This window comes from Squalius cephalus, assembly GCF_949319135.1.
Source record: "Squalius cephalus genome assembly, chromosome: 19".
NCBI classification, from domain to species: Eukaryota; Metazoa; Chordata; class Actinopteri; order Cypriniformes; family Leuciscidae; genus Squalius; species Squalius cephalus.
Window position 1 is genome coordinate 5,389,018 of NC_137140.1, and position 27,597 is coordinate 5,416,614.

At 39.7% G+C, this 27,597-nt stretch overlaps 1 protein-coding gene across 2 annotated transcripts; it reads right to left on the reverse strand.

The window, feature by feature from the left end:
• Positions 1-1,551: 1,551 nt before the first annotated feature.
• On the reverse strand, positions 1,552-27,597 carry prr12a (proline rich 12a). 2 transcript variants are annotated; one of them, XM_079851501.1, is made up of 15 exons: positions 27,380-27,597; positions 24,062-24,219; positions 18,523-18,684; positions 13,690-18,215; positions 13,289-13,474; positions 11,449-12,136; positions 10,786-11,276; positions 10,567-10,683; positions 9,913-10,046; positions 8,658-9,073; positions 8,012-8,134; positions 7,815-7,912; positions 6,461-6,592; positions 2,949-3,044; positions 1,552-2,862 (listed from the first exon to the last, which is right to left on the reverse strand). In XM_079851501.1, the coding sequence occupies exons 1-15, from the start codon at positions 27,460-27,462 to the stop codon at positions 2,728-2,730; spliced, it is 7,545 nt and encodes a 2,514-aa protein (XP_079707627.1). In that variant the 5' UTR covers positions 27,463-27,597; the 3' UTR covers positions 1,552-2,727. The 2 variants fall into 2 exon arrangements, with proteins under 2 accessions (XP_079707627.1, XP_079707628.1); XM_079851502.1 differs by having other exon boundaries at positions 1,554-2,862; positions 8,012-8,131.

Below are 27,597 nucleotides of genomic sequence, written 5' to 3' on the forward strand. Positions count from 1 at the left end.
AACTGTGCTTTAAAAATGTGTTTTTCTCTTATGACAAATCAAATTATCATAAGGAATATTACTTCACTAATCTGCTTCTTCTGTTAGCTAAATTTAGTATCAATCTGTAAACATTTTCACAGTTTTGTTTAACTTTTAAATTTGTCACTGTTTCTGTATATGTCTTTTTATGTTTGTTTATTTTGTTTACTCATTGTACCCCACTGACTGTAATTGTAATTCTTCAATTCAATAAAAAATCAATAAAAAATTCAAAATAAAAATAAAAATGACCACCAGATGGCGTAGACGACCAATATCTGCAATTTGGTCAGTTGGAACAACGTAAAAATCAATGACATTTCCAAATATAGTGTATCCTCATGAGACCCATAAGCTTTTGTCCTCTGTAGAAGAAATTATTTCAGTAAAAAACATCTCAGGAAAAATCAGAATATGACTTTCTGTCGATTTCATACATGTCCTCTATAGATGTAACCAGGACTTTCGGGGAGACAACAAGCGAATAGGGAAAGAAAATAATGTTCTTCCTACGAAATATGATATTCTTATGAAACTGTTGCCAAGTTACTACTCCCATTATTAAACTTCTTTTTGCCTTCCATGTTGCCCCAAGAACACATTAATATGCCAATTAGATGCAATGTAGAAATAGAATGGGAATACTCATTTATTGCCATGTTTACATGCATATTATCAAATCATTGTTATATCTTTCCTAACAGTTGAGAATCATCTTTATACAAAGTTTGCTTTAAAAATTGATTGGTGAACTTTTTTTCTAGTTCTCTTGATGATATTATTCTATTGACTTTAAAAATTTCTGATCAGTACACCTATTAGACATATTTATATTTATTTTACAGGGCATTTTGGTCAGAGGAGCGTTTACATTCTGTAATCAGCGAATAATCTGTCTGATCAAATGAACAAAGATTTGGACGCACCCACTCCTATTCCTCATTATTATTATTATTTAAGAATTATCATCAGAATTGTGAGCAAAAATGTCAACCAATCAAAACTCTTAAATCTGTTCTAAAACACCAGCTTTAATTTATAATTGTATACAAAACCAAGAATGCAAGCATGTCTTTAGATTCTGAGGGTCACGAGAAATATCAATTCAGTGCCAATGTACTTTTCGACTGCATATTTTCCAAGTAATTGTATAAATTGTAGGTCACAACTGTACTTTCTGGTTCTACTTTGAAAATATTCCAAAACAATTTGGACCGTTTTTCATAAAAAGCTAGACATTTTTACTTTTCTAGAAAGTTCCAGGCTGGAAATACCCTGCTGTTTTGCGGCCTAAACCCGAAGATGAATAGATCATAAAATGTAAAGCAACAGAAATAATACACAATAACAGCAAAAAGGGGAAGTGTAATGAAGTCATGGTCAAAAGTTGAAGGAAAAGAACAAACCTTTGCATAAAGTCATTTAGGGAAGAAAGTTCTGTTGAAGCCAAAGAGAGAGAGACAAAGATCTGACTTGATTCATTCTCCCGTCACAAAGTGCAAACCCAGAGAAAAAAAGCACATCTTATTTGAGACAAAGTAGTTGTTGACGGTTTTATTTGTTTGTCAAATACAGGGATAGTCCATGTACAGAAGAACCGGAGGATTTTTGTCAAGAGCTGTACAATATTTACACAAAGGCTTTACTTTTGAAAGAAGCACAGTATTAGATTGTTCCAAAATAATACTCAGAATACAGACAAAAGACAAACAAATAAAAACAAATTTCCATTTTAAATAGTACTAATACATAATCCCTCCCTAATGGGACTCAGATGCTTCACTCTCACTTTCAACGCCATTTGATTTTTTTCTGTAGAATGCACTGCAATAATACCGTTTGCGTAGCTTGAAATAGTTTGTTCTTTCTTTTCTCTTCCGTAACAGATAAAAACGATAAGACATTTTCCATTGTATCTACCCACCTTCGATGAGCAAAAAGGAAGACAGCTCAGAATGTGGCAATAAGATCCATTTATAACATCTGAACAAACATTATTTTAACCGTTATGAAGCATTACTTGTTTGTATAGTATGTGCGAAGTCCTGTTAAAAATGTCTTTATAAATAATAAAAATGCATTACTTTAGCTCACTTGTTTCACGCGTGTGGACTAAAGCGTTGAATGTCATCACATGTCGTTGCACGCATCTTCCCATGTCCGCTCCCCAATCTGCACTCGTTTATAAAACAGAACCTTCACTCTCTCTCGCTCTCGTTTCAGGAAAAAAAAGCCAGAAGAAAACTGCTATAGTCTTAAAAAATTATTTGTGTAAAATTCAGTAACAGACTTGCTCCTAGTGTCGACACGAAGCGAACTCCTCCTGTCAGTTATTTCCCACGGTGAATCAGTCAATTCAAAAAGTATAAAGACTCCACACAGTATATTCCATGGTTCTGTGTACCATTTCCTTGGGATTCAGTGAATTCAGTAAGGTCATCCCATTTCAGGTGCTCTCAGTTTAGTCATATCCATTCGTCCGAGGTCTCAGGAGGGATCCTGCACCGGGTCTGCGGCCTCGGTGACGTTTGTGAAGAGTTAATCGAGTTATTGGTTATTGTCATCGCCCGGTCCTCTTCTGTCGCCGCTGCGTAAGAGCCGCTTAAAAGAGAATTTCTGTAAAGCCGAAGAGGAGGGAAGGGGAGCTAGGCAACAGTAAATCCAGCTTCTTTGTACATTGAGGCCTCCTCGATTTCCCCCTCCCTCTCAAGCTTTGGTGCTGAGGGCCATCAGCTCTAAGAAGGAGTTGAAGAGCGTCTCCAGCCAGCTCTGATTGGCCATGCACTGCTGAACAACCTCCTCTTGTCCAGGGTCTTCTGAAGCCTGCTCTATAGTGTTCGTCTACAAGAAAAGACGAGAGAGTTTTAGTAGTGCGTTCATGTATGCGTTTGTTTACTCCAGCTGCTTTTGGGAAATGTAGTTCTTACCTCTTTCTTGCAGTGTAAGAAGGTATGATATTTATAATGATGCAGTGAATGGTAGAGACTGTAGATTCGACATGTGTCTGTTGACAACTTGAGGTCCTGGAGGAGACAGGGATGGTGACATGTTACAATCTGAAATCTCTTACAGTTTCTACATTGTTCCTATTAGTTATGAAGGCTGCCAATTAGTGCTGCACGATTAATCACATCGCAATCGCGATGTCAAGCCTATGCGATTATATGAAATAAATAAATGCATGTGTGGACATGACAACCCATTCTCTCTGAGAGCTGTTTGCCCATTTTCTACACCGCTAATAAAAAGACCAGTCAGTTTCAGTAGGCAGTGGCACGTGTGGCGCGTATGGTCACGTCGTGAGTTTTCCCAGTGTGCAGCACGGAGACGGACGCCGAGTAGACGGACACTGAACTGGTGGCCAGAAAACCTCTACCTCTGTTATATGGCGATATTCTGGCTATAATATAACAGACACTGAGCAGAGAGAGCAGGGCTGCCAACTCTCACTCATTCAGCGTGAGACTCACGCAATTGACACTTTTCACACGCTCTCGCACCACACATCCATTCTCAAAGAGAAGCAAAGAGGACACTGACACCAAAAGACTAGACATGCAGGTTACTTTTGATATGAAACTAATTCTCAGCTCTCAGATTCTGTCAATTTTATTACAAAATTCAAACAATAGCGTTTTGGCGCTTGTAAATGTGACGTGACAGATCGTGGTCGTGAACCGAACATCTCTTAGCCTACTCTTAGTTAACTACTACTAGTTACTACTAGTTAATAGTAAACAAGCACGAATGAACAATAGGCGTGTTGAAAGATACAGTACGACTTGCCGAAATGTTTATGCCTCGTTCATAATATTGATCAATCAGGTTTTTTTTCAACCCCGGAAAGAGGTCAATAAAACAGCTGGAGAACAATGTGTCACATAAAGTTACATTTATCTCAGGAAACCCATTTGATGATAGCACGTTAGTTGGCTAGACAAATGATATAAAGAGAGGAGTATTTTGCTAAATATGTGCACTATATTAAATATTTATTATATTTTTACTTATTAAAATATTGTAACGTTGTTATTATAGCCTAGTAAAAAACCCAATATATTTAAACATTAAAAATGCAAATGCAAAAATTAACATGCATCTACTGTTAGGCTACCTAATATTTATCCAAATGAATCAATATTGAATCAAGATCGAAATCGTGAAATTTGTGTCAAGCAATAATAAAAACAGTAGCCAACAAGTCATTGTACCATGTAAACATTGTAACATGTTGTCACTAAACTTGACAAAGTTCTGTTTAGTTACCAAATGCTTTGACAATCACAATACACTTGCACCAAAAATGATCCACAGACTGAGTTTAGACAAAGCATGTGTTACATCATGCTTAAATGTCCCTGCTTGTCTGGACAGAATGTTCAAAATATCTTATTTTCATGAGCATACAAATGTTCTTAATTATTGTTCCATTTATTTTATACTATTGTACTATTGAGACAATAACAAGTTTGCAGTAATGCAGAGATGTCTATTTAATTTAGAAAAAATATTATTTTAATTTGAAAACACTGTTTTTTTAGTTGTTGTTGCAAGTTTGAGTTGAGAAATACATATTTCAGCATTATCACTAATCTGTGTGTGCATTTTCCTTGAGGAACCAAGCAAGCTGACACATGAAACCATTTGTTTATTATATCGCAATCTTTCGCTCCCCCCCACCAGTAGACTGGGTGCATAGGTGCACTGGAACAGTCCTTCCTAAAACACATTAAACTTTCGTTTACAAAGAAGTGAAACTCACCGAGTGGTCAGGGGTGTTCACTGATATGCTCACACAAAAATCGCTGCAAAAGATGCTTTTCAACAGGTGTTTTACCATTCGTTGTAAAACTGTGGACCTATTTTTCCAAACGTCTCACACCCGAACATTCTTCCGTTGAGAGCTTGAATAATAGACACTCGTAGCCACAGTTGGTGGCGATAATGCACCTTTGCAAGCAAACCACTGGCATTTCATTGTTTGCGATCCGCCGTAAAAAAAAAACAAAAAAAAAACAAGAAGAAGAAAACAACCCCTGAACCCCATTTCAGTTTCCGGCGCGGAGTAATACCGTACCTCACAGCACATCCAATGCAAGTCAATGGAGTTGGACAAAAACTACGATAAAACCTGTTGGAAAGCATATTTTGCAGCGATTTTTGTGTGAGCATATCAGTGAACACCCCTGACCACTCGGTGAGTTTCACGTCTTTGTAAACGAAAGTTTAATGTGTTTTAGGAAGGAGTGTTCCAGTGCACCTATACACCCAGTCTACTGGTGGGGGGGAAAGCGAAAGAAACCTAAAATTCTCGGGACAGCAACATTTGTCCAAAATTTAATCTTAACCGTTCTATTTCATCAGAAACGATCTGTAAACAGGGCTTTAAGTGTAAAATACCGAACTTGTCCTTTAATGCTTGAATGTTCAAAAACACAATTTTTCACATATTCTCCATTGTTGCAGCTCCTCTCTTCCCAGTCTGTCAGTAACGCTCTGTTTAGTTCTCTATAAATCCCCTTCTTCCGAAAAGCACACTGTGCTCTAATTAGTCGAATGGATCAGTGTGTTGTGATTGGTCAAGCGCTTCGAGCGTGTTTGGGAATGTCACGCCCTTTACCATAGATGCAAGTTTAAACACACTACTAACTAACTCAACCAGGCCCCGCCCCTTTGTTTTGGAGAATGAAGACATCTCCTTGGGAATTATTTAAATGAAGAATATTGTGACATGTTCGTTTCCAGAAGAAAACTCAAGACTACAATCGAGGCATTTCAGGGAGTTCAGAAGATTCCCTTTGGAATGGAATATTGTGAGATATTATTACTGTTAAAATAACTTGTTTTCTTTTTCAATATATTTTAAAATGTTATCTATTCCTGTGATGCAAAGCTGAATTTTCAGCATCATTACTCCAGTCTTCAGTGTCACATGATCCTTCAGAAATCATTCTAATATGATGATTTGATGCTCAAGAAACATTTCTTATTATAATCAGTGTTGAAAACCGTTGTGCTGCTTCATATTTTTGTTGAAACTTTGATGCATTTTTTCAGGATTCTTTGTTAAAAAGATCTAACATTAAAAACTGACAAATGTACAATAAAAACTGAATCCCTCCTTGCTAAAAAAAAAAGAAGCATTAATTAGTTCATTTAAAAAAATCTTTAACCCCAAATTTTGAATGGTATATTATTCTATCCATCCATCCATCCATCCATCCATCCATATATCCATCCATCCATCCATCCATCCATCCATCCATCCATCCATCTATCTATCTATCTATCTATCTATCTATCTATCTATCTATCTATCTATCTATCTATCTATCTATCTATCTATCTATCTACTGTATCTATCTATCTACACGCACACAAATTGACAGCTCTATTAATTCAATTTAAAAAGGGGGAGTGTTCACAGTGAAAGAATCACCTGTGGTTTGGAGACACTCTTTTTGATGCGGTTCAGGGTTTTGCGGTTGTAGCATTCCCCACTCAGTCTGACCCTCACCGCCCCCGAGTCCAGGGGCTCCGCCGTAATCTGAGGGAACGTGTGAAGAGCTTCCTGTGGAGCAGGAACAGAGGGACATTCAGAGAAGAATGGGTTTACAGGGTTCACACAAGATGTGCTTGAATTTAGCTTTCAGAAATGTCAGTTCTGGAATACCTGGAAAAAGGGCTTGTTTTGTAGAAGAGTGCTCAAGAGAGCTTGAAGTTTAAAAAGAATGAGTAGGTGTTTTAAACGCACAAGAAACAAATATATGTTTTGGAAAAAGTATTTAAAGTCTCATATTCCCCTGCACCTGGTGTTTAAGCGGGTTAACCTCAAAGAACTCAGAATTACAGTAACACAACATGGATGATTGAAATCCAATCACAGTACGTCACAGATTGCCCAACGTAAAATAGTATTTTATGCTGTAGATGCTTCAGGGCTCAAGCTCTGTTCAGAGTCAGGTGAGTTTAATGCTTTACAGTGCAGTTTTTAAATTATAAAATGCAAAAATTCACTTTCCGCTTTCAAAATACAGCAGCAACGTGCTATACATAATGCAAACAGTGACTAAAACAAAGGAATAAAGTCTCTAAACAGTAATTTCTGAAAGGCAAGTTATTCAGCATAATGAATTAGCAGTAGAATCCTATTATTTTAGGAGTTTTGCAGTTTCTCATCATGTCATTACAAGACTGCCACCTACAGGCTGTATTTCTTCAATTTGTGTTATAGGAATTCATATACAAGCACATTATATAGACATTTAACTTTTATATTTATTTTCTACCCAAACCTTTTCTATTAGAATGTGAGAAATAAAAAGTAATTTAAAGGAACCGTATATGTAAGATTGTGGCCAAAACTGGTACTGCAATCACTTTCAAATGACTGTAGAGCGGTGTATGAAACACTACTGACTTCGTGATTAGTAGATAGGTGGAGGGTGGGGCATCAGGCCAAAACACAACATGACAACATCAACATCAGTTGAGGGCTGCAACTTCACTTTTAAATGACAATATCCTGGCCGGACTACTGTTGTCAGTGATATAAGTATTTGAAACGAACATGATTTCTTAATGTCTAGAGACATATCAGGGCCATTTTATGATTAATTGAAATACATTTCTTACATACGGTTCCTTTAAGAAAAACCTATTGTATGAAGTCCTTGAAGAAAATTGGTGTTGGACGCATTGTTTGAAAGTCCTTGATGATGCCTGTTTCTAAGCGACATGAAAGACCACTGAAGCGATCAAACCAAGCAAGCACAAATACAAAGGTGAATTACCTGGTGCTGGGCGTTCATATTGACTCTTTTCAAAAGCTTCCTCTTTTGCTCACTGAGAAGGCTGTCGATCTTGCGCATTGGAGGAAGATACAGCTCATCTGAAACAGCCAATAACATAAGGAGAAGGGTGAATTTCATCTCATGTTTTGAAAACGACAGCGCAGCAGTTTTTCTGGGAGGTAATCATATTCATTTACCTTCTGTGTCCTCTAGAGCCTGAATCATGTCCGGGTCGAGTGCCGTACTGACCAGCATCTCCACGTAGCTCCGGTACATCTCACGCATTCCACGTGTGTTCAAGCCAGCTTTTACTGACACTGCTGGACAGAGACATGTCAACATATATTCACTATCATAACTGTACATTGCCTCCTAATTTATGTCACATGTCCTCATTTGTTACGTCTAAAAATGGTTATTTTGCATTTGAATAATGTCACAATGCAAAAAAAATCTCAATGTTACAATTTATAGGCTTTTCTTTTCTAAATAAAATATAATTTCCTATTTTTTTCTTTTGATTTTACAGTTAAACATGATGTATGATATAGTTTTAATAATAGGGGTGTAATGATACATTGTTATACCGCAATATGAAGACGTGACGATATGTATCGTTGATGTAAGCGATATGATTCGTGATAGAGTTAGACTCAGTTTATAGTATTTATATTTTTGATTTTATAATTTTTATTCCAAATTTTGTGTGCAAATAAATAAAATCTTGATTAAAGAAAAACAGATTCAAGAAAACGATTGTGATTGTTAATGTGTCACCTTAGAAACATACGCTGCACATTTAGGCTAATGCATACCATGCACGTTTACTCAAAGTATACTCACTTTCATCCTCGCTTGCTGAGGAGTCTGATTCTGATGATGAGGGCACTTCCTTCAGCCACTTCCTGCGCTTCTTGGGCGGAGGCTTTGCTGGCTGAGGCTTAGCAGAGCGTTCAGTCTTCCTATCCTGTCCAGCGCTCCTCTTCTCCTCCTTCACCTTCCCTCGTTCTGTCAACGCGGCCCGTTTCTCAGGTTTCGAAGGCGGCGGAGGTGAAGCTTTTTTCTCTTTTTCCCTCTCTTTCTTTTCTTCCCTGGTTTTAAGCAATTTTTCTCTGTCCCGCAGTTCTTTTGGCCGAATGTTGTTTTTCTCTCTGCTTTCACGTGGTTCCTTTATCTTCTCTCTGTCTTTCTCAACCCTCTCTAAGGGAGTCTGGTTATTGGGGGGCGGGGCTAACTTCGGGACTGGTTGAGACTGCCTCCTAAATAGCAAAAAACAACAGGATGGTTGCAAAAATATACCACATTGAAATGACCCGCTGTGATCTGGATCATCATGACACCATTATTAAGCAGGTCAACAGTGCACCACAAAACATGTAAAATACCCTACCCTAGTAAATAATGTAACTGTTAAGGGCTGTTAACTATTACAACTATATTAGCATCCATACCAACATACAATAATGTTTTGTTTATTAAGCATCCACTGCAGTGATGGCATCTGTAGCTTTAAATGCTCAAGTCGGGTGGATTTTGATTGGCTAGCAATGATTTTTTCGTTCATCAGCTAGATTAAAAATCCTTCTAAAAGTGATCCCAATGATATTGTACCACTGCGTTACTGTTAGAGTAATGTGGACTTTCCTCTTCTCATAGAATTAAAACTTCATAGTTACTGTCTGTTTGTAAACAGCCCTTTACACTGCAACTTTTATACTGACATATAGGATGTGTACGAAACCTGAAAAATGCAACAAGGCACATGCAAATGTAATGTTTGCGCAATATCCTGTCAACTAACATGCCTTCATCTTATGAGATATATGTGTCTAGTATGCATCTATGATATCTCACAATCCTGTGAGTGCAGTTAAAGAACAGGTGGAAAAAATGTAAAAAGTGTTGAAGGATTAACTGAAAGGAGTTAAGTCACTAAATATGAATAAAGCTTATTTGAATCTCTTCTAGATCACTAAACATGATGCTATTGTGCCTAGGTACTCTGTCTGAAACAAGTTTCCTTAGGAGATGCCTTCACACTTGTCTGTGAAGTCATTGACGTGACTGGGCAGCAAGACAGATAAAGGGGTCAAAATACCTCAGGTTGACAGAAGGTCTGTGCCAGGGCTTACAGGAACAGACCCTCACGTAGTCTTTTTTGTTTATGTTTTCCAGAAACTTCACATACAGCCGCTGGTAGCGCTTTTTAGCATCCCCAAAGAAACCAAGATACTAGGAGGATTAGAGAAATTAGGGAGAAGGGGACAAAAGAACAGACAAAATTTAGAAACATAGTGACACAACTTAAAATGCAGCTTATACAAATGTCAAAAACAAAACAGAATCACCAATAACTTAATGTGCTGATGAATATTGTACTATTCAATATGCAATTATGCATACTTTCCCTTCAATTGATTTTTACAATTTCTGATGAAAAAGTGATGCTTACTGCCACAATTCTAAGTTGTTCTGAATGGTTGCAATGATGGTGCTTTGCAGTTACTAAATTAGCTTGAGTAGTAGTTTAATAGGGTGTTATGCAGGTGAATGGGATTATTTAGCCTGTTTTATCAGATAAAAATAGAAAGTGATATTTCTAAAAACCCTGGCTTAATACAAGTAATAATAACAGTGCCATGGTAAACAGCACTAATATATAAGAATCAAAATCAGATGTAGTAAACAAAGTAGAAATGGCTGAAAATTGGTGTGCTGCTTTCTACAAATGATGTGATGGGTCATGACTCACATTACTAGTGGCACAAAACTGTCTCTGTCCATCCTTAATCTCAGGGGAAAACTTCTGCAGCAAAGCTTTCTGTACACGCCAAATTGGAGGGGGCTCTCGTCCTGTCTGCAGGGCCAACTAGTGAGAGATGAGATTATCACAAAATTAATTATCTTGTCACATTATATTTCTGCACATTTGCATTATACATAAAAAAAATACAGAAACAGATTGCCGTACCTTCAGACACTTGATGTCCTCAATCCGCACCACAAACTCATCCCTCTCTCTGAAAATGCCCTCGCCTCCACTCTCACTCTCATCCTCATCGGTCTCTCCAACAATGGCAGCACCGCTCTGTTTCTGTGCCAAGTGCAACGGTAGAATCTGAGGCACAGCTGGCTCTTCAGGGGAGGCGGGCTCTGCAATGGACTCCTGTACTGGAGGAGGGCTGGGAGAAGGTGGGCTAGAGGATAGAGTGGGCTCTACAGGAGGAGGAGGAGGAGAGAGGACAGGAACAGTGGAAGCCACAGGACTGGGTGGAGGTGAGGACTCTTGTGGTGGAGATTTCTGAGAGGCGGAAGGATTGTCCTCCTGTGGAGGGGGGGGAGATGGGAGGGGGAGGGGAGGAAGAGGTGATGGCGAGGAGGCGGAGGAGGGAGCAGGGGATGATGGGGAAACTGGTGGGAGAGAAGGGGGAGCTTGGGCTTCAATGGCTTCTTGAGGCGAGTCTGCAAGAGAGAAGGGTACTCTTAAATTTTCAAACACCTATAGTTTCAACAATGCAACAGCAAACAAGTGTTCAACTGTGTTTTAATAATGCCCTATTTTAACAAAGCAAAGGTGTGTGGAGGTGTTTTCTAAGCTGCTTAATTCATTCCACTTTCCAAAAATGACCCTCACCTCCAAATTTTGGGACACTTGGCAGCTCCATGTCTGGGACTTTCTCTTTCTCTTCCAGGTCTTGCTCCACTACCTCATCTACATCCTTCTCTTTTTCTTCCATTTCTTCCTCCTGCTCTTCTTTTTGCAATCTTGCAGGCTCAATAGAGTGGGTATGGGCGTGTGAGGGAAGGTGTGTATGCATTGGTGGTTGAGGGCTGAGGGCTGGTGGCTGCTGTGTTGGTGTAAGTTGTTCAGGAGGAGGTGGAGGAGGGGGTGGAGGAAGTGAAGAAGGCTGCATTGAGGTGATTTGAGGAGTGTCATACAAAGCAGAGATTGCGGAGGAGATGCTCTTTTGCAGGTCCTGGTTCTTTCCAACGGAGTCCTCCTCATCGGATGAGAAGGAGGGAAGAGTCTCAAGGTTCCTTTTCAGCTCTTCATCCAAGCGCTTGCATGGGCTAGGACAGCCACCCAAAGACAGTCCTCCATCACTTTCCCCATCTCCATATCCAGATACAGCCGCAGCGGCTGGCGGGGGTGGAGGTTGAGGGGATAATGGGCGAATGCCTCCACTTTTCCCAGGAGATGAATCTTCATTTCCACCGCTGTCAGCTGAGCCCGTTGACATTCCAGATGGCCTTTTTCCAGACTTGAGAAAATCTAGAAATGAGGCAACAAAGCCAGTCTTCTCCGACTCTTTATCTTCCAACTAAACATGAAGGGACAAAATTTGTGATTAGATTAAAATGTAAAAATATGCTCACAAAAACTACTGTGCAATCTACACTACATTCTAGGGCTGCACGATTAATCAAAATAAAACCGAAATTGCGATTTGCCTTAGTGCAATTATGAAATCACAAAGATTAAATAAATATTATTATATTTATTTTTAAATATTGTTTTTTATTTTTTTATAAACTAAATAGTGTATTACAATAGTAATATTTTTTATTTTGTTTAATGTTTCTATTTAGAATTAATAAATAGTAAAAAATAATTAATAATAATCATAATTAAGGGTGGGCAATATGACCAAAATCATATAGTAAGTAATCTTAATTACTTAATCTTATAAAAAAAGTATTTTATTTCACGATAACGATGTATATCACAACATAGTTATATACAGTCTTAGTACAGTTATTCGTATCACAGTTACAAAAGTTATTCAGTCAAGAGCAGTGAGAAATGCTCTCTTTTTTTGACAGCAGGTCAATTTGGATGCTGATAATTTTAAGACCGACTGCACGGATCCATTGTACTTTTGTGTTTTCTCTCTCTACATGTTCACTTTGACACATAGGTATGTGTTTTTAACCGTTCAAGCCAATTTAAGCGGTAAAAAACTTCTCACACGCTTTTAAGCAGCAGCTTCATGTCTCTCAGACAGTGCATGAACATACTGAAATTAGTTGTCTTTAGCTATTTATTCCGCTTCAACGGTTTAAAATCAGTTTTTAAACCGGTTTAAAAAATTTTAAAGTTTTTAAATGGCATTGTTAAAAAAATGCATGCAAACCATAAGCTTTCATGACCGCGCAGTACAGCATCGTCACGTGACGTGAGCGTAACCGCAATAGAGACGATAGTCCAAAATCTCTACCGGTTTATCAGATCTACCAGTATATCAGCCATCCCTAATCATAATCATATTTATTATTATTAGTCATATTGATGTAAAAGCACAACATTTTGGGCCAAATTGTGCAGCCCTAAGTAGGCACAACAAACCTGGTGTTCTTTATCTTTTTTTTGTTCATTTGTTTAAAAATCAAAAAATAAAAATTGCATTTTAAAAATCGCAATTTTAAATAGAAAAATCACAATTCGATTTTTCAGGCCTACTATATTTGCATACCTCTTGGGATTTGGACTTCTTGTCTTGAGGTCTGTTCATGTCAGGCACTCCGGGTGTCCCAGGGCTTAATCCCAAAGAAGGAGCGGAACCAAGAGAACCATCTGAGAGAGCCGGATCAGTGCCTGATAAGGAGTCTGTCCGCAACAAGGCATCAGAAGATGACATGCTTCCAATAGGAAGTTTAATCTAAAAGAGGAAGATAAAACGTTATAGAAAATCTCCTGGAAAGTGATGAAATGAACATACAAAATTAAATATCCAATGTTATACAATGCTATACAAAAATGATTTCTGATAACTGATATATTTATTCATCTGTAATGACTACCAAAGTTGTAAGTTTCATTTTAGACAGTATATTATAAATTGTAACAGTAGCTTTTTCAATTTTAACAGCTCACCTTGATGGGTTTGATTGGCTCCTGATGCTGTGTCTGCTGTTGTGATTGGTGATGCATTTGCTGTTGCATGTGCTGCTGATACATCTGATTTGGATCTTTATTGGCTATCTCCATGTCCATCATGGATTCATCCCGTCTACCTCTGCCTCTGCCTCTTCCTCTGCCTCTGCCTCTTTCAGGAACATATCCTGTTCCGTACTCTCCCATCATACCCCTAGAGTGGTGAGGTTCTGGCAATGGGCGTATACGTGGTCGTCCACGTGGCCTTGGAGGTCCATCTCGTTTGGGTTTTGTGGGCTTCCTGCCTCTTTTTTTCGGTCCATCCTGTGGCAACAACTGAGGAGGGGGACCAAGGGATGAGTATCCAAAATCTAGATCACCCATTAAAGGGCTTAAAGTTCCCCCTCCCACTCCACTTGATTTGCGACAACTGGACACAAGGTCTGGTATCAGATCAGGAAGTCGGCTTCGGCTGTTGAGGCGAATGTCAGCTGGGACGTCAGCCTTATCCTCATCATCCTCAAATTCATACTCCTGTGCATAGCTCTTCTTGGGCATGGAGTTTGGATCAGGTCTCTCCTTCAACAGATGGAAGGAACTGGATTTCAGAAGCTTCTTTGGGCGAGAGGAACAGAAAATTGGAGAGGTAAGACCCCCGGATCCAGACCCAGATCCCCCAGTACTTCCTATTTTGGCACCAGATCCTTCCCCGACAGTTCCAGTTGTCCCCATTCCAAGGCTGGCTGGCTGAGATTGGATTAGTCCAAGCTGCTCTGTGTTGACAGTAGATGGGAGCTCATGAGTCTTCAAGGAGTCAAGATCTAAATGCATGGTTCCATTATCAGTTTCTGAAAGATCATGGCAATATTGCCCATACCCCTGGTCACTGTGATGGCCAAGCATATCATAACTTGGACCTGTATTGTCTCCTCCTCCAGATGTAGTTTTAATTCCTTCCATTCCTTCCTGCACTGTTTGGCCAGGTGCAACCCCATCTTGACCCTGCCCAGTTCCTCCTGAGCAACTGGATTTGTATTCTTCTGGGCAGAACATATCCTCCATTCCAGGAAAGAACGAGCGGTCCTCATCTGGGAGAAGAGAATCGGGAAAGCAGATGGATGTTAAAGGAACAAACCTCTGGCTCTGTTGGCTTTGATTTTGGTTTTGGTTCGATTTTGCGGCTGGATTTCTGGTGTCAAAGTGAGGCTCTCCTTGATGGTCAAGTTGGGATTGAGGAATCTGGGAGGCATGAGAGGGGTGAGACTGCTCTTGTTGCTGAGAAGCTGCAGAGGAGGCCTGTTGAGGAAGATGATGATGGCTCTGCTGATTATTATGGGAGGGGTGAGGGTGTTGATGGTGGGAGTTAGGATGTTGAGGACCTTGTGATGCTTGTTGCTGTTGGTGGTGATGGTGGGATAGGTGGTGTCCATGTGAGGTTGTTGATAAACTCATGTCTGGCTCAGGAAGATATGAGTGTAACTCCGAGGCATGGTGCTGCGTTGGGTGGTGAGATGAAAGTCTTTGCTGTTCCTGTGACTGGCGTCTTTCTACACTTCCTGCTGTTGCTGCTCCAGAATTCCCCCTGCTTCCTTCACTCCCTGTCCTCTCATCCACCATTGCCCCCTCTTGGCTAGATGTCCGAGAGAGGGAATGCTCTAGCATGTCTAGTGAAGACACTGTGTTAGACTTAGGGCGGCTCTGGTCTTGCTGCTGAGAACCATGACCATAGTGACCAGCTGCTTCCAAAGCTTGGGATTGAAGCTGGAGTTGGAGCTGGGATGTCTGAGACTGGGAATGGGTCTCTGATGACACAACTCCCCCAGTGGCTTCCATTAGGGCCTGCTGGCTTACAGAATGCTGCTGTTGCTGAGGGTCTATTTTGCTGCGAGTATGGGACAGCACAGACTGCAGCAAATGAGAAGGTTGGCGAGACTGGTCAGTGGGAGAGTCCATAAGTGACTGTGACTGAGAATGATGCTGTTGCTGCTGTGGTTGTTGTTGTTGATGTTGTGAATGCGACTGATGATGTTGAGTTTGCTGTTGATGTGTCTGCTGATGCTGATGGTGATGTTGCTGCACATCAGGTGTCTTACGCATGTAAGCCATATCTCCTGAATCTTGAGGCTTTTTCTGAAGATCCATGTGTGGGTGAGAGTGTAGGTGTGGGTGCGTTGGTGTATGTGGAGTGTGTTGATGGTGGGAGGTGGAGTGTTGAGGAATGGAGTGTTGGGAATACGGGTCACCCCGTCCATAGTGCACCACTGATCCCAAAGAATCATGATGATGGTGAGGATGGGAATGTGTTTGTTCTGAACTCCCTCGTCCTCCATCACTTACAGTTCTGTTGCTCTTCTGCTGTGGTTGTTGTTGATGTTGTTGTTGTTGTTGTTGTTGTTGTTGTTTATGCTGCTGTTGATGTTGTTGCTGTTGATGTTGTTGCTGTTGTTGGTGCTGTTTCTTTAGGGACATCTCCAATTGACTGTCCAGTCCAGCTCCACTCCCGGTGCCAGTGACGGCAGCATTAGAGGTGGCACTATGTGTTCGAATAACACTTTGAAGGTGGTACCGCTCTTCTGAGCTTTTGCTCATCTCATAATCAAGCCCCTTATTTTTATCCTGAGCTGGAAGGACTGGAGGCTGCTGGGTGGGCTGTGAGGAATGATGGCTTTGAGGAGTGTGGTGATGTGATGCTTGAGGAGTAGGACTCTGGGCTTGAAGAAGGTGTTGGATGAGGAAATCATCATCAACATCATCGTCTTGTTGTGGCCTAGACTCTGTTACACCAAGTATGCTGTTATCAGACTTTGTTTTAGGAGGAACAGATGAGTGGTAGGGTTGTGATCGAGGTCCTCTTGTGTCTGGGTACCCTTGTGGGGAAGGCAAAAACGAAGGTGAGAGAACAGACGATAAATATTTGTTGGATCCTGCTCCAACAGGTGACTGAGCAGGTCGTGAAGGTGCAGGAGAATGCAGACCAGGGCGGATGATTCCAGAATTGCCAGATGGAGATGGGCTGGAATCAGGGATGTGGTAAGATCCACCACCACTTCCTCCACCTCCCACGCTACCACTGCCTCCAGTTCCTGTGCTGCTTCCACTACTACTACCACCAGTTGTTCCACCACTTGCTCCTGACCGTAGAAGGGCAGGAGAGTGTCCTGATGCGCCATAACCCATTGATGGACTTCCAGCACCTCCTAGGGATGGTGGCAGAGACCCATAACCTGAATCAGTCCCATATACTGAATCTGCTGAAAACGATTGACTTCCCAAATTCCCATATCCTTTAGCAACTCCAGAGGTCCTAGCTGAAGGAAGATCATGAGTCTGTGGAGAACTGAAGCCCCCATATGACTGGGAAAGGTGTGATGGGGGAGGCTGATTTGGAGAGAAAGACTGAGGTTGAGGTGGGGTCTGGCCAGTTAGACCACTCGATGACTTGACTGGAGCCACTGGGGATCCATAACCCGAGAGGCACGACTTGGGAAGGGTTTGCTGGGTGGAGTTAGAGGAGCTCTGGGAAGGTTGGGAATGTGACTGGGGTGGAGGAGGTACAGTCTGAGTTGGTGGCTGTTGCCGAGAGGATGCAGAGGCAGAAGTGGAGGCTGGAATGGAATTAGACTGACGAGCGCTAGCAGACGCAGTGGAGGAGGAAGAGGATGAAGATGAGGATGAAGCAGAAGAGGCAGAGGGTGGTGTGTGGGGGGTTCTGGAAGAGGATGCAGATCCAGAAGAGGAGTAGCCACTGCTGGAGCTGCTCTTTGTCCCCTTTCCAGCCCCACCAGAGGATGTGGATGATGAGGACCCATAAGAAGGTTGGATTATTGGTCTGTACTGTTCAGTCCTGGGGGAGGGTTTATGGTCTGAGGAAGGACTGTGTTCACCAAGAGGACTGCACGAGAGGCCAGCATGGCGAGTATGAGTGGCTTGCTGATATCCTGATACCCCACAGCTAAGGTAGTGCTGCAGGGGGTGAGGGGTGGATGGGGGGGCTTGTGCCGGAGAGGGACGTTGGTAGTGTTTAATTACACTGTCTTGTCTTGATACTGTCCGCTCTTGGGATGATGGCTGAGGTGGAGCAGGGGTAGAGGAAAACACAGAGGCACTGTACAATTGGGAGGACTGGTCTTGAAGTTGAGAGGACAACAAGTTAAACTGATGAGACGGTATATGGCGGGCAGAAACTGAGGCTGCAGAGGAGGCTTGAGCAGATGTGACCCCACTCACAGAAGGATCATGACTTCCACGGTAAGCCGCAGCTGCACCCTGTGATGACAACAGGCGGTCAAAGCCCAGGCTTGACTGAGAAGGCGTCTTGATGTGGAGTAAAGGATCATGGGGTGACAGGAGGCCATTGGAGGTAGGACTGAAAGTGGGCGTATCCTGTAAGGACACACCAGGGAAGGAGCGCCCTGAGAATGACGCTGGGTGTTGATATGCAGACAAAGCAGAAGAGGATGGAAAGGATCCAGATCCAGGAAGAGCACCAGAGATGAAGAGCTCTGCAGGGGCAGGTGTGTGCATGGCTAGAATGTGGAGAAAAGACACAAAGAAAAGATAAAAGCTAAGGCTAAGAAAATGGCTGTGAACACTGAGTTATTACAAGAGAACAAATTCATATTTTTTAATCGTTGTTATAGCAACAGTGATGACAGTGCTGGATGACTGCACTTACAGTTTACCAGAATTTCCACCATATACTCAGTACATCGAGGAAGTAACTGTGCATTCTTGATGTCATTTTATCAAATATGTTATTTCAGTTTGTTGTACATTATTCAAATAGAAGAACCACCCATGCAAACCCCATACAACTCAGTAAGCTCAGTTTACCAGTCTGCCATGATGGAGTGCGAAACTGTGATAGGAGGGATGAGGCAGAGGGAGGTGGCTGTGGACCCCGGGACTCTAGTGCAGATATAAGGTTCATAACCGATGGATCTGGGCCTGATGGACTTGCGTGGTGGAGCCCAGCATCAAAAAGTCCAGAAAGGCCTATGAGAAACATGGAAAAACAATGATGTAATGAGAACATTTTGGTAAATATATTACTTCCACACGCACACCAAAAACATATACTTTTTATTGGTGATATCAAAAGTACTGGTGCTTTGATACCCAGCAAATTCTATAATAAAAATGAAAATCTAACAATACCAGTCTCTCTAAATTTGGTACCCATGTCTTTTCACATGATCAAATTCACTTCTTGGTCAAAATACTTCGGCAGGGTATTGATGTAAACACAGTAAATTAGGTCTTTAAGGGGCCATGAATCAAGAAATAAATTTTTTCTTGATCTTTTGACATGTAAGAATAGGGGTGGGGGAAAAAATCGATTCTTAGATGAATCGCGATGCGGACGTGGAAGATTCTGAATCGATTCACAAATGTCAAAAATCAATTTAAAAAAAAAAATAATTTTTTAATAACGTAATATTGATGAAACGTAAAAGGCAGAACTCTCAAGCGGATGTGCAGTGCGTGGACAGTCTGTGGCACGCACATAACAGAAACGCGAACATAACAGAGACACATGATGGCTGAGCGCCAAATTCGAACGGCACGTTTGTATGAGAGCTGCTTTCTGTATTGTTTAGTTTTCACAATAATATGCTGTAAACCGATCTGTTATACGTACGTTATACTACCCTCCAGTTACAGTATGTATCAGTGCAATGCCAGTCACAAAAAGTTACATTTTGACTGTGCTCTCTGCAGATGTTCATTTACTTTTTTTGTATAAGCTGTTTTTGATTGTGGTATACAGCAAAAATTTCAAGTCATAACTCTTTATTATTTAGTTGTGTATAAAAGCGGCTTTGTATGTTACTAATTATTCAGAATATGCGTAAGTCCACAAGCATTATGTTTGTATGAGAGCTGCTGGTACATAATTCTATATTTTTGAACGAAAACTGTTTGTGATTTTGCTACAGCAAAATGTTTTTTTGTCTGAAGGATTATATTTCTCATTGGAAATAACAGGAGGATGTTGGTTAGAAGTCCATTATCAAATGCTAGAGATTCAGAATATGCTGAAATTTGTATTCATTTACTACAAGTATGCTGCTAGTACAGGCACATTTATTTTCCTGTTGGTTCTTTGCAATGTTGTGACATATGCTGTCAAATGTAACCTTACAGTTGACTTGCCAAATCACTTCCATTTGTTTTATTAATAAAATTAATATAGGAAGTATTGGAAGTAAATTCTTTATGGGTCATCATAAATACTTTGCTTCAAAAGTACCAAGTAGTCACACACACAAAAAAAAGATGCATCAATAATCGTTACCCTCTGAATCGTAATCGAATCGAATCGTGAGGTGCCTAGAGATTCCCACCCCTATGTAAGAACTCATTGTACTCATCCTCGTTGGTCCAAAAACAGCTTTTACTGAAACCAAGCTCCGAAAACGACTCGTTTCAGATTTTGTCACATTATGACATGATAGTATGACGAAAGACCGCCTCTGCAGAATCAAATCAATGCCTACTTCTACATAATTTTCTACATCTTTGGCCCTGCCCGCTGGCACATTAGTGAGATGAGAAAGAGAGAGAGATACAGGATCACTGAACTAAAAATAACATTACCTTCCAATGGATCCTAATGCTAGTAAAGTGGTTAATTATTTTCAATTATGTGGATGTCTCAGTAGAGCGTTATTTGTTTGTTCAGTATATTTCACTGTGGATTCTTTGGTAAATCAGTCGCAATTTCGGTGCAGGCTTTTCAAACAGACTTTTACTGTAAGATATGAACATGACAGTAATGCCACAACATGTAAGTATCCATGTTAAATCTAATGCCTTATCTGTGATCAGTGATTTCTGAATGATTCATGTACAATCAGATGTTCTTTGTCCCAAAATAGTTTTTTGCTGTTTATGCAGGGCTCCAGACTGCGACCAAATGGTCGCATTTTGCGACCAAATTTTGAGAGTGTGCGACTGAATTTTACATCCAGTTGCACATGTGCGAACGAGAATTTTTTTTTTTTTTTTTTTTTCACTAAACGTGGAAGGGGCGCGTCAATGAATCCGGAATTTGTGGCAGGCAAATGAGTGTGAGAAGAATAGGGAATGGCCACTGTAACTGGCTAATGTGTGGAGGGGGAGGGTCCTAGAGATAATCGAGCGCGCGTAAACATCCGTGGGAAGGAGACGGAGACAAATATCAATGTCACAGACAGACACAGTCGGATGATGATGATTCAGAGTCAGAGGTTTGTAAGGTGATAAAGGCCTGAACCCACTATTTTCGGGAAGACTGTCTGCGAGAATTCAGCTGGTTGAGAGGTAGCCTACTGTAAGGAGACGAACTCCATGAGCTGCGAATGTTGCAGTTTAAACACAATACGCTAGTTAGACACATTCTCAGCCTCAAGCATAGAGTATGCCGTGACATGTTAATAAATAAAAACAAAATGAAAGTGGAAAGTGCTTCACAGACCGTTTAATAGTTCGAACCAATAATAGACAGCGCAGAGCTTCTCTCGCCAGTCGCGGGCCGATCGCGAACACGCGAAACAGTTACATCGTGGAGATCCAGTGAAGAAATCCATTGAGTTCGCGACAGAATTAATAACATTGCTGCGAGTTGCGTTTAGTGAGAAACGTTCAGATTTGACGCAGAATTCTCTGTTATAAACCATATCATATCAAACAGCGCTGACGTGGAAAACAGGAGAAACATCGTGCCATGAACGAACAAGTTATAGAAGGCTTTAGGTCCACAGATCAGCAACATTCACGATGGATTTAATGTAGTAACACTTACTGTAACTATGGTATATTGTGGTTATAACAGTACATCTTTTTCTAGCACTTCAAAACTATAATATCATATTTAAATGTTATTTTTAATGTGTTGACAAAACATTTTTGTTCATCCTTTAAAGATTGTCCCTATTTATAAAACTAAAAGTTTCAAGAAGTAGGAAAACTCACACTTATTTAAAAAAAAAGATAAAGATTAAATTACTATTGTAAACATAGCTGTAGAGGACGCTTATTGGCTATTTTCACTCCCTAATATCTGTTTTGTCACTCATTTTGCTTTTGAATTAATATTAAGACATTATGAATGATAATAATTAAAGTTAACTTTATCTATACACCTCAAATTAAGCTCAGTGCTTTGTCATCCCACAGTGCTACCAAATACTTTCTGTAGAACTTAGTGCTGCTGCCTTCAAATGTTAGTCTGGAGCCCTGTGAACTTAAAATAAAACTGCACATTGTAATTTCTGTACGTTAAGGCTATTTATTATCAAAGCATTTGTCAGTAATACAGTTATTTTGGGGGAAAATGTGAATAATTGCATTGCAAGGTGATTTAAGGTGTGCCCCTAAATTTTCTGCTTGCGCTCCTAAAATTTTAAGTCAGGGGCTACAGCGTTCCTAATAAAAAAAGTTAGTCTGGAGCCCTGTTATGCATCAGTAAATCAAGCCAGTGACTAAACGGTCAACTTCACATGGTTTCTTTTCGTAACATGAAAACAAACTGTCATTTTAATTGTGATTAAAATAGTTCTGGACTCTCACCAAAACTCCCGTTATATATCAATGGCACCGGTTACACTGCATAATGAATCTTTCATTTACATTGTGTTTGCACTGCCTGGTAATAACCCTCTGTCGATCCGACTGTCTGTGGACAGGGATACAAAATAGCGGAAGTATAATCTGTAGTTTTCACGAAAGTTCTGGAGCTGTCAAAAGTACATTGCATGTGATAACTTTTTTAATTGAAAACTTGATCCTGCTGTTAGAAATGCAAAAACAAAAAAAACAATAACTTTGTTTCCATTTATTATTATTACATTGGTTTACTTGTTTTCAATAACTACTTGATTACAGGAATATTTCACTTTTTAAATTATTTTACTGGTATTTTTGGCTGATATTAGAATTGACCACTGAAATTTGGTATTGTGTATGTGACAAGCCTTGTATTGACTAAAGCATTCTTTGCTGCAAACCAATCATGGTAGTCAAGGAAGAGAAAATGTGATAAGCTCTATAAAAAAAAGACTACTATTGGGCACATTGCACTTCAAAACCTCAGGAATGCAGTGCACCCTCTTATGCAAGACTGTTCACATCACAGTCATCAAAAAAATAACTACTTAAATACACATGTAAAAAAAATGTCTGGCCTTGATGTGATCAACAATTGTGATCAGTTGATAAAAGTGTTTCCCCATACATTGATTTAGCCACAATATCAACATTGACAGCCACAAATAGATTTCAGTGTTTCCCATTCATTGACTAGACTGTGGCAGCCCGAAAATATATTTAAACGTCTCATAATAACATAAAAAGGTCTTTAATGTCGTGTTTTGCACCATTGCTGTCAAACAAACTAAAATCGAATGCGCGAAAAGGCTTTGTGTCCTTGTTAAAATACTGTTTGCGCTGCGCAAAGAGAAGTGCGCACTTCACTCACGCGTTTAGCTCCGCGTCTCAGTTCACAGTGAATGAATGCAGTGAACTCTTTCTGTGCATGTGCTGAGTTTAGCGTGCATTTGGGAACGCAGTTACACAATATTTTCACATTTGCAAAGTTGGCGATTACAGCATTTCACTAGATTTGTAATGAGATGCGTTTGTAAACTTGGTTTCCGCCATAATAAAAGCTTGACAGCACCAAAAGCTCTTGCATGGGGTTTATCTCTTGCATGTACAGAAATGACCAAAACTAATTATGAAAGTTTCATTTATTTTTCAGTGCATTTGTTTTACAATATAAGGCTATATTAGGGCTGGGCGGTATGGCCAAAAAAATCATATCTTGGTATTTTTTGGTTAAATGGCGATATATAGCATATTGTTTCTAAAAAATATATTGATATATCGTACAAACTTGATATACCACCCAGCCCTAGGCTATATTACTCTCATATGAATAATATTATAATAATATTGTTATTATTATTATTAGTAGTAGTAGTAGTAGTATGTACTGTAATGTAGACTGAGACACTATCAAAACTAAAAAAGAGGTTTGAGTCCATACATTGACTTTTTCTTTGTTCAATTTGCACACTAAATATGGGTTGGAGCTCTAAATTTCGAACTCTCAAAGTGCACCAGATTTATGACTTTAACTTTGAAACTGTACAAAATGTTCTTCCGGATCCCACCTAGAGGGTCTTGAGGTCCGCCCACCACAGTTTCACAAAATCCCGTGGGAAACACTGTGAAATTATCATATATCAATTACTGTATCATTAAATGATCAGCATACATCATAAATAAAATTTAGCTATTCCATTTTCCACATGTGCTGTAGAGCTATACATGTCAACATGATACAATGAACCCAAACGAGATATGGAGTCAAAGTAGTGTCACTCACCTAGGCTTCTTCCGGCTGCACCCCAAGCCCCACCCTGGCCAGATCCACCAGGATGGTGATTGGTAGCATAACCCTGCAGGGGATGGGGAGTGGCATAGGCTTGGCGATGAAGAAGTTCAGACTCCGGGTGTGATGATCTAGAGCTGCCGTACACCAAGCTGACAAGACCAGAAATCACCAGTGATTTTAGCATTAATAAACAATGATACTTAAACAAGGTTAAAACCATAGTAATTAAATAGCAAATAATCTCTCTTTGTACACTATTCCTAAACTAGTATATCTAGCAATAACTAGGAAGCAATTTTGTAAAGGGTAGGGTACTTTCCTGTTATATAACTTTTAATTCAACTCCCATTAAGTTTGTTTAAATTGCTAATATGGTTGTGCGATTAATTGTAATTTGATTTTGGCTTCCCAACAATAAAAACAAGAGAATCAAGGTCAAGCGATTATTGTGCCGTTGCAGCATTCCGTCCCATGCACCTTCCTTTCCTTCAAAGCGGCGCTAAATAAATGCAGTCTGTTGCTAAACTGCGGTACATGTTTGATATTAAACAGTGTTAAAAGTGCTTTAAGCCGCAATAGAGACACTGGTCGCCAGGCGGCTTTCTGTGCGCGTGCCCCAAGTCGGAGCCGGACGCAGATAGGCATTTGGGCTTCGGATACGAGCCATAAAGCATACACACAAAAATCTCAAAATGCCTTTTTGGAGAGTATTCACTTGTAAACACAGTCGGTTGTCTTAAAGGGATAGTTCACCCAAAAAGTCATCATTTACACACCCTCATGTTCCAAACCTGTATGAGTTTCTTTCTTCTGTTGAACACAATAGAAGATATTTTGAAGAATGCTGGTAATCAAACATTTGACAGTGGCCATTGACTTCCATAGTAGGAAAAAAAATGGCTACCATCAACTGTCTGGTTACCATCATTCTTTAAAATATCTTCTTTTGTGTTCAACAGAAGAAAGAAACTCATACAGGAACATTTTGAGGGTGAGTAAATTATGACAAAAATTTTGGGTTAAGTAAACGTACACATTAGAGAAAAAAACACTATACTGAATCCGTGCATTACGCAATCTCTTAAAATGACAGCAGCCTGTTATTAATTATAATCAACAAGAAATGACAAAGGAAAATCACTCACTGATCTTAACTGAATAACCTAAGAAGCTTTAATAAGGATTAATCTGTATTTAATGTGTACAGTAAGCCTATGCAGTGTTATCTTACACTTGATTATTCACTTTCTTTGTTGTGGGCTATTACTTATCTGAATGCCACTGTTATTACATCTTCCTGAAAAACTTAAAACACTTTACTTAATTTGTATTTCATTCTGTTGTATTTATTTGTCTGTTGTTTGTAATTAGATTCTTTGTTCTTATTGTATAGCAAACGTTTTACTTGTCTTATGTAATTACTTTTGAGGTCCTTTTTCTTACATTAGTTAACCAAGTATTAGTTTTTGCTGAAGAATAGATAATGGTGAAATTTCAATGATATTTTAAAATGACTCATATCGTGAATTAAGACTTGATCATATCGCCCACCAACAATCGTGTGAAATAGTGATTTCACTAACCAAAAATAATAGTGAATATGATTTTTGCCATAATCGAGCAGGCCTAATTGCTAATTAGAACAAAATTCATACATTTGAATGAATAATCATTTAAAACTAAAAATCTGTTAATTATGCATCAGAGAAAAACACAATTGTATATATGCCTTAATTAGACAACAGGTCACTTTTGAAAGACCTGAACATCTATGTCAAAAGCAAATCATAGTGCATTACTAAATAAGTTTTTCATTGCTTGCTTTTTTTCAGGTAAAAAAAATAATAGTTATCCCGCTTTTTTAATACTATTAAAATGTTTTGATGCCTAAATTCAATTGTAACATTTCAATTTTATTTTTTAGAAAATATTTTTTTCCCCCACATCTGCCATTACGTATGATTATTTTTAATATTGGTGCACCCCTAATATATTTATATGTTTGGGGCTGTAGAAACACACTTATCTTATCCATATATATCCTTATCTAGCAGAAACCACAGCAATTTCACTTTGAATCTCATTCAGAACTTGTATATTAAGATAATAAGTTTCTGTAAGGCACCTGGACAGATAATTTATACCTAAAAACAAAACCAAATAAATCTCATATCTTAATTTGAGCTATACCCTCAGAAACCAGCCACTGCTCTCCTCTAGTACAATAATATTTTTGTTTTAACAATGTTCTATTGTGAATTATTTCATTTTCATTAACATTATTAAAGGCTTGTATCTTTTCTGTCTCTGTAATCTGTGTGCTAGTGATGCTTTGGCATTATCGATGTAAAACAATCATGCAAATAAACTATTTTGAAATTAAAATAATGATACGCCTTAGTGATTATACCATTTTTATTTGATTTTTTTCAAAATAAACCTTTTTATTTATGCAATGGTTTGTTGGCTGGAATTAATGTCCTAATCTGTGACAGTAAGCATAGCATTGGATGCTAACTCGTTAGCACCGCAGGTCGCTCCCATCTTCCGAAGAACGAGCGCGAGAGCTAGCGTATGCATATCTTTACAAACGATACAGATTGCTTTATTTTCACTGCCCTAACGTAAAGATCAATTTTTATATAACATTTTCTAGCTGGAATCAATAGTAGGCCCACATGCGACAACAGCAAGAAGAGGTTAGCTAACGTCAGCTGAATGGGAGGTTTGACTGTGGCTCCTCATCATCAGAGGCCGCGTAGTATTGTTTCCACGATTTATAAAACAACGAGGCATTATCGAACACGCGGTTAGAGCAATATGATATGAATATACACATGCATTTCCATTGCAACTGTAACGTTTGATTGTGAGACGGTGTATTTTTAATCAATGTTGCAAATAAAAGAGCGCAGGTAAACTGCAGCAGCATCTCCGATCGCTGTACTTCGCCTTCTTTTCAGCGACCCCGCTCTCAATAGACTTGACCCGAGCCCCTCATTGATTGGGGATGCTGCTAAATGAATCTACGATGGGATCTGTAACAAAATCGTTCGGGCAGACTTCACCCCGCCCCCCACCTTTTTTCTTCCCTCTCCTCCCCAAACCGCACATTAGTCCATCAATCACACTTGAATTTCCAAAGACGCAATCCCTCGCTTATTTGAATAACAATAGCTACACTAATACCTTATGACATCCTACGCAAATGCATCGTCAGAGTCAGATGCAAATGCATAGGTTTTCACAGTCTGTTTAGTGCCAAACAGCGTACACCATTCTGTGTTTTCAGCATGGCTGCATGCTTACCTTGCTTTGGCTGATCTCTCGTAGCTCCATCCGGCTCCGGCGCCCAAATCACCGAACCCAGCGCCCGGGTAATTTCTATCCATTGCTTCGCAATACGCGCGGCTGGATGCGAGCGAACGATTTCGGTGCAAAACTATTTTTTGCACGGCAAGATCGCGGTCCTGTTGTCAGTTTTTAATCATTCTTCCTGGTGAGAGACGACTAAGTCCACAAGAGTG